The sequence below is a fragment of the Amblyomma maculatum genome, chromosome 1, assembly GCF_055883805.1.
Source record: "Amblyomma maculatum isolate TAMU_Amacu chromosome 1, ASM5588380v1, whole genome shotgun sequence".
Lineage (NCBI taxonomy): Eukaryota > Metazoa > Arthropoda > Arachnida > Ixodida > Ixodidae > Amblyomma > Amblyomma maculatum.
The window spans coordinates 166,638,797-166,651,263 of NC_139344.1; the positions used below are offsets into that span (position 1 = coordinate 166,638,797).

The 12,467-nt window shown below is 49.7% G+C and overlaps 1 protein-coding gene across 1 annotated transcript in view; it reads right to left on the minus strand.

The window, feature by feature from the left end:
- The window catches only part of Hasp (Hig-anchoring scaffold protein), a 550,586-nt gene that overhangs the window by 10,317 nt on the left and 527,802 nt on the right, over positions 1–12,467 (minus strand). The window contains exons 13-17 of the mRNA XM_084589524.1: positions 11,067–11,312; positions 10,317–10,691; positions 5,548–5,823; positions 4,334–4,507; positions 2,108–2,245 (exon numbers count right to left, since the gene is read on the minus strand). Coding sequence (XP_084445650.1) covers positions 2,108–2,245; positions 4,334–4,507; positions 5,548–5,823; positions 10,317–10,691; positions 11,067–11,312 — 1,209 coding nt within the window. The remainder of the gene's footprint in view (positions 1–2,107; positions 2,246–4,333; positions 4,508–5,547; positions 5,824–10,316; positions 10,692–11,066; positions 11,313–12,467) is intronic.

Here is a 12,467-nt window from a genome sequence, read left to right on the forward strand (position 1 = left end):
CGAGTGGCGTTAATTGCGACAAAAGCTTGTACTCTGTCAAACGCCATACTGACTTATCCTAAAATGGACCTCGTGTTAAGCCTACATACTGTTACCAACATGAAAAACACGATAGGCACCTTATTTTGGCACGTGCAGCACAGAAATCGTTTTACGATATATATAAAAAAATACTGGTTACAAGGAGAGGAAGGCAAATCACTCTTGATGAGCACCACAGTTGCACTGTGAGGGAAGGCCTGAAGGTGGGAATAAAAGAAGGAAGACAGAAAGGGGCACCGTAGCAAAGGGCTCTGGATTAAATTTTGACCTCTTGGTGCTCCTCGACTTGCGCTGAGATCGTACGGCACACTGACATCTTTTCGCGCTTCGCCGCCATATAAATACGGCCACCGCGGCCAGGAATTGATCACGTGACACCGCGGGATCAGCAGCCGAACGCTATAACCAATTGAGCTACCACATCGGGTCAGCGTTTTATAAAGAGATGGAAGCCGCGAAGTTCCATAGAGCATGGTTTTACCATTTTTCCTGTCTTCGCCGCCCATTCTTAGGTTTTATGTGAATCTGGTCTGCTAGAAAAGTAAGAGCCTTTCATAGCATACACATGCTGTTCCAGGCTAAGACGGATAAAGATTTAATAAAAACTAAGCGTTCTTCCGAACTGAATTGAAGTGTGCTACATAGGATTTATCTAAAGTATGAGATGGCATATTTTCATTCCGCCTACTTGAATAATTAGTCGATACTTACGAATTATTTTTTTAGATAGGGAGATACTACTCAATGAAGAACAGAGAAATCAGCCGGCGTTTCAAAATCCTCTGACTTTGCGCGGGAAGGAAATTGAGAAAAGACGAAAGAAACAGGTGCAGGACGGAGTGCAGATAAGCTCAGGTGCGAAACGGATAATTGTAGAGCGCCGAGGGAAACGGTTCGACCCAGCTGGTTCCGGCGAGGCGGGGTTGACGTATAGCGCTTTTCATTCGGGGAAAAATGACAGCCCGCTGAGTTTTAAAAATACTACGTGACAGCTCGCTTCGTGCTCCTTAATGCTCCTGAATGTGCCGCGATTAGAGCGCTCTCATCCGACACTTGGTTTACAGTATGTCTACTACGCCGTAACATGGTAAAGCGCTGCTAGACACGGATTCTTATTTCCTCATGGCAAAGTTTCGCTTTGCTATCCCGGTTGCGAGATAAGCCTCAGTTGCTGCTGACGGCGCGCTTTTGCGGCGCTTCAGCTGCAGCCGCTGGCCCTGCAAATCTTAACGGCATTCACTTGATTTCAATCCAGAAGAACGCGGAAGAATATTGACCCAAGCCCGCTGACGGCGATAATGATTCTCGACCAGTAGCTGCGGCGATCATCTGCGGTGAAGGCCTGCCACACCCTCCTCCGTTCCCTGGGAGTGTCGGGCCTCCGTGAGAGGCTGTGACTTTCCAGTGCGCTCTTCGCCTAATGAATTCTTTTGCGCTCTTACTCCATATTCTCCTTATCTTCATGTACAGGGGTAGTCAAAAGTTGCCAGGCCGTAGGTTCTGCTCCTGGTCGGCATATTCTGGCAATTTAGATCCCATCAAAGCAATCAATTATCTCAGAGATTAGAATAATACTTCTTTCACCCTGCACAGATATTTTGAGACTTGGGGCTGCCGTAGCTGCCTCACTATACTGCTCAGAAGAAGACCGTGTGGCCTGGGAACTGTTGACTACCCCTGTACGTACATTCATATCATTTCCCCCCAAGCACGGTAGCATATCCGACTTCTTTTGCCAGTAAATTCCTTTCCGCCTTTTTTTTTTCTTCTTTTTCTTCTCCGCCGCCCTATCCATTTAGGCGGAGTACCGTGTATACGATACCTTAAATAGTTTGTTCTGTCGGGAACATTCTGCTATGTCACCGGCAAGAAACGTTGCAGTGTGCCATTGGTACTAATCGAAGCGATCTTCAGTTCATAGTCAGCGGTGTATAGGTTTGTTTTTGCTAAATGTAGTAAATAAATATTCGGAACTGTGAGCGTATTGCACTGCGCAGTGTTCGCAGGCGCTTAAAGGAGCGAGCACATCGGGTGATGCAAGGGAGCGAACTTCGTGGGTGCTCACGAGAGACGACGATGTCGACGGAGTGCTTGTGGCCCATGGGCGTGATGCAGGTGTACCGGCCGGAGTCATCCTTCTTTGCATGGTAGATTGATAGCCGGTACTCGAGCTGCGAATCCCTGCCCGGTTCCGTTGTCCAGCCTGCACGGGAGTGAAAATGATAGGGGACTGAGGCGGGTAAGTAACACATGCCAGTGTTTCGAAAACCGGCACAAAACCCCAGGGAACCTCCTATGATTATCAGACCTGCTTCCGTAAAATGGAAATGACAGTTCAGCCTTAGCCTTCACCGGACAGAGCCTTCAGTAGATGTACTTAGACCCTTTCAGTTTATTGTGTGCATACTGCGGCATTATTTCTGGCGAATTTCAACGTGCGTAGCCAATGATGTGCAAAGGTAACTGTTGCAGCTGTTACATGAAAACGCTTGTACCGTATTCACCTTTTGTTTATTTTTTTTCTTGGGGGCGGGGGGGGGGGGGTAAAAATTCAAGCTCCAAGCGCATGGTCCTACACTGGGATATAGACAGGTGACAAATACCGAGATATTGCCGTGTGTTTGTAAGCCAATTAAAGCATTGTTGTTTGCTGTTGCGACTACTAGCCACGGGTAGTCATCCAGGGGTAGCCATCCAGGGATAACGAGAACTATTCCGCCCTCATTTACCATCCAGCGGCAGCCTTGGCCAAGGCTACTCCTGAAGGTAAATGAGGGAGGAATAGTTCTCGTTTACTTTGAAACAAAACGAGTGCAGTGAGCGAGGCCTCGGCAACATCCAAACGCAACGTCCAAGATAACTTTAGGGGGTAGGAATCAGTTCAGACAAAAAAAAAAAAAAGAAGAAAAAAAGAATAGAAGGTTTCCATTACATTTTGCTGGCAAATCTGTCACACCTTCTCAGATTAAAAATAGTGCCCAAAAAAAGCAAGGACAAAAGTCTACTGTTGCTAGTTGCCAAAAGTTGGATTACAAATGTGGCAATGTTGTCGAACAGTCAATACTCTATAATGTTCTACAGTCCTAATTCATGCGTTTTAGAGCACAGCTCTTTGGCGCCCATTCCTGGGTTTCGCGTCGGCGTCGTCGGCCTCGTAACCAGTTCCACCCCCCTTTCAGCGCCCCAGTTCGAGCCGGCGCTTCGGCAACCGGAGCCTCGCAGGAAGGCTGACGTCGCTAGCGAGTCAAGATGACGTGCTGCGTAGAACACCGTCGCCGTCATGCAGAAAGAGGAGGAGGGACTCTCCCCCCCCCCCTCTTCATGCGTGGCGGTGAGGGTGCTCTGCGGTTGCCGAAACGCCGCGACTCGCTGTCAGCGAATCACGGTGCGTGCATCCCGTTCTCACTCGCTTCACTCGCTAGTGGCGTCAGCGGCATCAGTCAATCGCTGCTATCTGTTCGTCGCGCAACGTTCCTATGGACCCACGCGCTGCCTCCCGCAACCTCCCGTTAACTCAATTGCTCTCTTCATTTCTCCGACCACGAAGCTTCTTTCATGGCAGCCAAGAACTGTTAGTGGAGTATTTCTTGAAGGAATACGTGTGAAAAATTAAAAGTTGTCTGTAATTGTACATACGTGTCTTACTCGAAATATTTGCTTCAATATATCGAAAAGGTGAAACAGCTGATGAGCTGCGCTCAAATTTCGCTCTAGGAAGTAATGTAATCGTGGGCAATTTTTTACAGTGACATCGCTTTTATTAGATCGAAACTCCCGTGAACTATATCACTTTTTGTTTTTTTCACCAGTGTGGCTGGTTCAGACTATGCAAACTCTACGAACAAGGCAACAATGACACATGGTGAATGAGGAAAAAACTATCGACATGACAAGGCACGCTACGTTCACGGTGAAATCACATGGGAATTCAACTACTTCGCGTTTCGCGCTGTAGTGATGACATGAAATGAACGTCGCGGGTCTGAAATGCGGTCATTTCTGACGGTACTTTCCCACGTGTAAACAAGCTGGAGTTAGCTATTACTGAATGCAATGTTTTTCTTGCCAGAATAAGGAAAATAAGCTAAACCAAATATAAAAATGATGGAAAAATCTAACGCGCAATTACAGTATGATATCGCATCCTTTTCACTCTGCTTCATGCCTGACTGGCTGGAGACAGTTAATGTTCTTGACGGAAAGCTTTCAATTCTGTACGTTTGCGGCCACTTGTGAAGGTGTGATCTGCGAGCGTTACATGCGATTTTTTTTTTCCCTGCTGAAGACGTACCTTCGGCGTACTTGCGGGACTTGTGGCTGACCTCCCACTTGGGCGTGCCGTACTTGCGCAGCCAGAGGCACTCCAAGTGCAGGATAGCCCCCGGGTACACGACCAGTTTGCCGTCATTGCTCTGCGCCACCGGCATCACATGCGGCCGGAACAGTATCGTCGGAGGCTTCTCCACTGTGGGCCACGCCGGCACCCGCACGCCCGGTTCCAATCATAGAAGAAGAAAGAGGAAACTTGTAAAGCTCGGTTCCAGCTGTTTCAAACATGCATGCTCAAAAATTTTGGACACTTTGTGGGAAAGAGTTTTTCAATAAATTTTTTTCATGTATTGTATGACATCGCGATGACCACCAATATAATATCATGCCTTCACTCGGCACGCGTTTAGGTTTTTGCAATTATTTTTAAAAACGTGTCTCAATGCTTTTTTTTTGTTTTTTGTTTTTTTAGTGGTAGCCTGGCCTATATTTTTTGAGCGCAGGAAAAACTGCAGAACAGAATGTTGTATCGGAATCTGAGGCCATTTATATGGACATACTCATAAAAAAGTACCTTACACTGTTCAACAGCTGCCTCACAATTATTTTCAGAAATGCGCCCCATTAGATTTTTATGGCAGTCAATTGCTTGGTACGAGCTCAAGAAACGCTTCAATAGCATTATTGCCATTCATCGGAAGCTTAGAGCATTCCCGTCAATGTATGTATAGCTGCATCTTACAATACCCTACAGTTCCCTCACAATTAAAAGGTGTCCCATAATCCTGCTGCACCTGGTACTAAAAGGGAAGTCAACGGTGAAACACGTGCCGAGGCACTTCAGACGTATATGTACAGGGTCGTATACTTCTAGCTATAACACGGTCACTGCTTTCAAAGCTCCACTGCGTCCGAAGTGGTCACGCAATACAGTTTAGTGACAGGCCATGCGAAGCACCACCTCCGGGCCCCCCTGTACTTGTGTCGCTCTGCTTTGACATGCGCCTGCGTAGAATGCAATGTCGCTTTGAAAGCAGTGGACGTGTTATAGCTAGAAGTGGATGACCCTGCACGTATCCAAATGGAAAACGGGTAAGTTTTGGAATCATGCCTCAAAGGCCGCCGCAGCTAGAAATCCTAAGTTAGCGCCCTGGCTTCAGTGAAGTGTCCAAAGAGGTGGACAAAACGCTGGCCCGGTTTGAAACCTTCGGACTGTTCGACTGAGAAGACACTCACGCGCATAGTCGTTCTCCTGGGAGAGTCCGAAGCAGGAGGGCTTGACGCCGTCCCAGTCACCGTACACGCAGCGGCGCCGCACGCTGCCCACCAGGCTGTACTTGCCGATGTCCTTGCAGCGAAAGACGAGCTCGGAGCCCGGCGGGAAATGGAGCGCATCATCCGTGATGCGCCGGTCGCCCTGGAAGGCCTCCAGGTTGGGCTCCGTATTGCGGAACACACAAGACCGGTTGCGCCGCTCTTCCTTGGGCACCGACAGCTGCTGGGCGCCGTCCTCTGCGCCGCGAATATTGGACATGTTTCCCAAGAGTGACTGGCCATGCTGCTTTCGTCTAATGCTGGCGCTATACTGATGCCCGGCCACATTAAACGGAAAATGGAAAATACAAGCGTATGGAATACGGCCCCTTATGTTCCATGCATTTGTTCACGCATTTTTGTTTTACCTCGGAGTGTAAATAAGCCTCTTACAATCATGCCTAAGAGCCCTGTAGGTATCTATAAAAGATAAATAATGAGTCGATTCCAGATATATCAAACTCGAAGGGAATCGCAAAAGAGTTCGATATATGAATAATTCGTCAAATAAGGCATTGCAGCAAATGAGCTCCACTGTGATCCATCGGTGCGCTGCTCACCGGCTTACTGGCAGCCCACGGCTCATAATCATGAACTACGGAACAGCATTTGATCATTAGTTGGATGGGGAGATCTCCCCATTGGCCAGTCGAGTTCTAAGACGGACTGCCACTGATCCAACACCGAAAAAAATAATTTGGGATCTTGGCTACGGGCTTACGAGCTAATGAGGCCGCTGACGCAGCTAGCTCCCCGAGCGCTTCGCCGAGCTGCTCACCACAGCTTTTCCGACTACGATGCAAACCAGCCGCTTCTACGGTTCAAAAAAATTATTAAAAAAATTATAGCGACAACCACCGTCTTTTCCCGGCTCCTGCATAGGGGCTGAGTAAGACGGAGGAGTGAACATTAAGGTTCCCGCAAACAGGTGCTCTGCTCTGTCATGCAATCTTCAAACAGTGCGATCCTAACAAGGATGGGCAATGCCCGCACTGTGAGACCTGCGATATCTTCCACATCGTGTGGGCATGTGCTCAAAATCCCAACCCTCTTCTCCTACCCATTCCCGAGATGTATGGGAGGCTGCCTTCCTCGACTGCTCCTCGTTGGAGTTTCAACGGGATCTGGTGAAAGGGCTCGAGACGGGGCCTCGTCATGCGGTGTCCAGACTAGTGACACCGACCGTGTAGCGGGACCACATATGTGGCTCCCAAACTCTATATCACCCGTAAAATTTTCTTCGCCACTACCGCTCGCCGGGGGTGCAGCGTAGGAGTCTAAAAGCTCGGCGCATTGGGCATACCTCCACTCCCCGCTCTGTGGGCACGAGCACACGTGCCAAATATTTGGTACGGACAGATTGGAGTGTCAGAGCTCGCGTCTCGCGCTACCTGTCCCAAGTGCCGCTGGGGTTAGGGTTTCATAGCAAAAAACAGTGATTTAAAAAAAAAAAGGCCCTGTTGATTCTGTTACTCATAAACTATAAAATTAATAATCACACAGTTTAAATAAGTTAATTTCTTCGTTTAATTAGGCAGCGAAGTAAGCCACGCGAGCGCCACTGCAAGCCCCCTGTCAGCAAGGTTGGCTTCACCGCAGGGCAACCAGTGCATTGATTTCTGCCTTCTCCGCATGACAGCAGTGTCGCATTGAAAACAAGCATGCCAGATCGAAGGGCACTTTCAATCGTGCTCGACATTTACCTCGTAAAACTGTTTTTTAGCTTTAGCACAGCCATAAGGTGCCCAAGGCTGTGCAGCCGACCAGGCTCAGTGCACAAAAAGTGATCACAGAGGCGCCATTAGAAAGGCGCCTCTTGTCGGGGCAAAACGCGCAGTTAAATATATCGAATGCATGTACCCCTTAACAGCACTTCAGTAAACACCAGCACTATTCCGATATTTCGGCATAGTATTTTCATCGGGAGTTTCTCAGAGTTTGATATGCAGAATAATTTGATATATCTTGGTTCGATATATCCAGGATCGATTGTAGAGCATTGGGGAGACGCCTGCGTGAGGAATTTTTCGTTGCAATTGACTAGTAATGAATTTAAGCTGCCTAAAAGGAGTTTAGATGATACAGCATTGCTGTGGGTCTTTTAGGGATTGCACAACAACAGTCTGCCGCGCTGCAAGTCCACTTCCTGTAGATATAGGTGTGTGTGTGTGTGTGTTTTTTTTCGTTAAATAAACGGTAGCTCCATACGTCAATGTTCGTGTTGCTCATTATTGTGTTTAGCATTCTGTTCCGTTGTTTGTTTACCATTGCAGTGGATTCTCGCCAATTGGCCCTTATATCCACGTTGTTCCGCTATAGCCAGTGCACTGGCTTCAGAAGTCACCTCGTGACCGAAGTCAGTATGACACTTAAGCACTCGACTTTACTGCGAAGAGAGCGTGCGCCCGCACTGCCTACATAGTGCTAGTTGTACACTATTGTATTGCGCGCTATTCTAAGGGTACGGACACACTGGCGGGAGAACGCGCGCGGTGTGCCGCCAGCGGTAGGACGCCCGCGCGGCAGAGAGGCCACATCGGTTTCGCGCGGCGATCGCCGCGGAGGTCATGTGACAGCGCTGATCTCGCCTTGTGTCCGACTGTGTGAGCTGATCTACGAATCTTTTTTCGGCCAGCAGACCTCATTCCAGCTTCTCCTTGTCCCTCATCATCTACCGCGACGATCGTGTTTGCTCCGCAGCACACCGCTCGAGCATTCGAAACAAATTTACTGTCCTGTTTACATTTTCCCCGACCTGAATGTTCAGCGGACACTCAAGTAGGAAAACAACTCGCCTGCGAGATCGAATGCTTTGCCGATGATCGCTCATCGGTTGATTTTCGCGTAAAAGGGGAATAACCGAGCAGCCTCAAGAAAGTGTTCCATTATTCTCTCACTGAGGCGAAGTTTTCAACACCGAGGCACAAAAGGAGAATGCTCACTTCGTCGTTTATTGCACGGAGCGCTTGAGTTAACTTCGGTAGCAGGCACGAGATGGCGACACTTACGCGCACGTCGCTGAGCCGTACGTCTCTCATTGGCTCTTCTGATTCGCGGCACGCGGCAAGCCGCCGAAAATGGCTCCTCGACCCATTCGGCGCGCGGCAGGTCTACCCGCCGTCGCGGCAGGTTTTGCGGCAAGCTGCTTGCCGCCGGCGGCATGCCGCGCGCGTCTTCCCGCTAGTGTGTCCCTACCCTAAGGGAATAAAACACACACACACACACACACACACACACACACACACACACACACACACACACACACACACACACACACACACACACACACACACACACACACACACACACACACACACACACACACACACACACACACACACACACACACACACACACACACACACACACACGCACGCACGCACGCACACACACACACACACACACACACACACACGCACGCACACACACACACACACACACACACGCACGCACGCACGCACACACACACACACACACACACACACACGCACACACACACACACACACACAATATTGGTGCCTGCACTCCTTTAACTTCGCAACGGAATTAATAATATTGACACAGAGAACTCAAATCTGCCGTTTTGTTTTCCTGTAAGGAGTTGCTGAAGATTGCGGATAAACGATTTTGCTCTCTCTCAGCTACATGCGATGTGATATGGCACCAAATGCCTTAGGATGGTGTTAGGCAAGGAGGCACAATATCCCCAGTACTGTTCAGAGCTTGCTTAGAAGAAGTATTCAGAGACTTGGAATGGGAGAAGTTAGGGATAAGGGTAGATGAAGAATACCTTAGTAATCTGTGATTTGCTGATGGCATTGCCTTGCTAAGTAACTATAGGGATGAACTGCAAATAATGATTCATGATCTAGACAGGAAAAGTAGAAAGGTAGGCTTTAAAATCAATATGCAAAAGACTAAGGTAATGCTCAACAGCCTCAGAAAGGAACAGCAGTTTACGTTAGGTAGCGAAGCACTGGAAGTAGTAGACGAATATGTCTACTTAGGACCGGTAGTAAGCGCACATCCGAACCATGAAAGGGAAATAACAAGGAGAATAAGACTGGGATGGAGCACATTTGGTAAGCACTCGAAATTATGACTAGCAGCTTACCGCCATCGCTCAAGAGGAAAGTATAGAACAGTTACATCCTACCTGTACTCACATATGGGGATCAAACGCGGAGGCTAACGAAGATGGTTCTAGTTAGGTTGAGGACAACGCAGAGGGCTATGGAACGAAAAATGGTAGGGGTAACGTTAATAAATAGGAAGCGCGCAGAGTGGGTCAGAGAAATAACTCAAATTGCTGATATTTCAGTGGAAATCAAGAAGAAATGAGCATGGACAGAAAATGTTGTGTGAAGAAAGGATAACCGATGATCACTTAGGGCAACAAACTAGATTACAAGGGAAGGAAAGCGTAGCAGGGGGCGGCAGAAATTTAGGTGGGCGGGTGAGGTTAAGAAGTTCGCAGGGGTCAAGTGCGTGCAGCTAGCACAGGACCAGGCTAATTGGAGGAATATGTAAGAGGCCTTCACCCTGCAGTGGGTAGTCAGGCTGATGACGATGATGATGATGATAATGATGGCTTAGCATGGTGCTGGCTGATAGTAAAGATTATGTTCAGTTTTACACATGGCTCAATAGCCTTCGGTGACAAACAAGGGAAGGACAGAGTTCCGCTAACCGCACTTCTCGGGGCGGCCCAGCCAGCTGCCGTCCTCACAGAGGAGCTTCCAGGTGCTCCTCTCGCCTCCGCCTGCGCCGTCGATGCAGCGGAAGACCACCTCTGTGCCGTGCGGGAACTGCAGCAGGCCCCTCGAGTCCCCCTCTTCCCCCTCCTCTTCCTCCTCGGACCTCGATGGGGACGAGGACCGGAAGGCGAGCGCGTTGTGCAATCTCTCGGGGGCGCTGCAGGGCCGATCGGAAGGCGGCGGTGACGTGGCGCGACGCGGGACGGCGTCACCTCCACCGGGGGCCACCGGGGACGCCGTCTGCGGAGGCTCTTCCACGACGACCGCCGCGGAGGCCGCCGACTCCGGCAGCAACGTCTCCTGGGCCGCTGAGGAGACAATGCATGCATATTTCGGATATTTTATGCAATGTCTACTTAAACAGATCCAAATGTAAAATGTAAGTTGGTTTACAGCAAAGGAGAGGCGCAGTTTCTGTCACACTTTTCGCTGGACACTTAAACCGAGTCGTAAGGGAAAGATGGGAGTAAAAGAAGAAAGTTAGAAAGAGGTGCCGTAGTGAAGGGTTCCGAATTAGTTTCGACCAGCCGGGGATCTTTAACTTGTCATGGCAGAGCGCACAGTCACATCCCGCAGCGCAAGGACGCCTTTGCGTTTCGCCTCCATCGAAACAGCCCTTATTTATTTCTCGTAATGCTCTTGCCCGCCGTAAACGAGATCGCGCTGTTGGCAGCGTCACGCACCTGCTCCTTGACCCGAGCCAGGCGCCGAGGATATTTGCGGCGTCAGCGGCGTCGGTATCGGCGGCAGGCAGCTGGGTGGCGCTGGCTGCAGCCGACCCATGCGGCAGCGAAGTGGAGATGCCGGCCACTGGCGCAGGTGCGGCTCGTCGCAGGCGTACTCGACCGACGAGCCCGGAGAGATGGTCAGCCCGGCTCTGTAGCCGCCCATGTATCGGCCGCTCCGCAAAGCCGGCAGCTCGCACGGCTCTGCACAAGGGAGGATTAAGCTCAGTGCCTGCATGGGTCACAGTCGGGGGCGGCACACTAGCTAGCGGCAGGATACGCAATACAGGACAGGGAGTGTTCTTGAGTGGGCGCTACACAAAAATGCAAGTTGAAGGGTTGATGAGGATGACATGCTATTCTCAATCGTACGTGGCAGGGACGAAAAGGAGCAGGGCATGCATGTAAATATGAGTTGGCAATCGAACTTCGCGAGTTATCGAGAATTTTTTTAAAATGAGCAACAGTCTCTAACTAGGCCGCGCCCGGAAGCAGTCCACTGTAGCGCCACCGCAATATATGAATTGAGCGGTCCCATCAACGTTGAAAAAATCGCCGATAGGCGCGCAATTTCGAAAACATGGTGGCAGCGCAGAAGGAGAGAGGCAGAACCTGCGTCTTTCTCCTCAAGTCTTTCTGATTTCGTCCAAGCCTCCTGTCAGAGGTCGCTTTATCGTCGATGTCACCTCGAGAATAGGGTCAGTGCCGTGCGTCTAGGCGTGCTCGAGATCAAATGCAGATGTCATCGAGTATGTTAGGAAAATAAGACCGAGCGCAACTGTCGACTTCCCCCTTGCCCGCCACGAGCCTCCAAGGTTACGTGGTTAGTGACGTCACAGCGCGTGCCTACCTTTGAGCGATCTGCGCTCTGGTTAACGTCCAGGTTACGTAAGTGCCCCACTACGCAGCTGAAATGAATGCCCGGTGGCCTAGAAACTTTTGACACGCTATGTACTTCCACATTTCGATTGCCATGCCGTGAACAAGCTCACATTTGTGGTCTAGTTCTGAGTGCGAAGCGCGAACCGACGCTCTTTGAAAGCGAACCAAGCACCTTCGTTTCCGCCCATACAACAAGCAAATTCTTCCGTACGTCCGTATACATCGGCAATGGCGCTACAATAACTTCAGAAATAGTATACCACAAAACTTTCCTGCCAATGGTCCGTAATTACTGCGGGCTTTCCTCAGGTGGCGCCTTATGTCTTTCTCCTTTTCGTTCCTTCCGGTCGTCCTCTTCCGCAAACAGCACTCTTCGCGTTCGCCGCCACCGCTGTTCGCCAGTATCTGCGCCACGCTTTTTTAATATCATCCTGCCCCTTATTACTTCTTCTCTTGCTTTCTCCCGGTCGTCTTCTA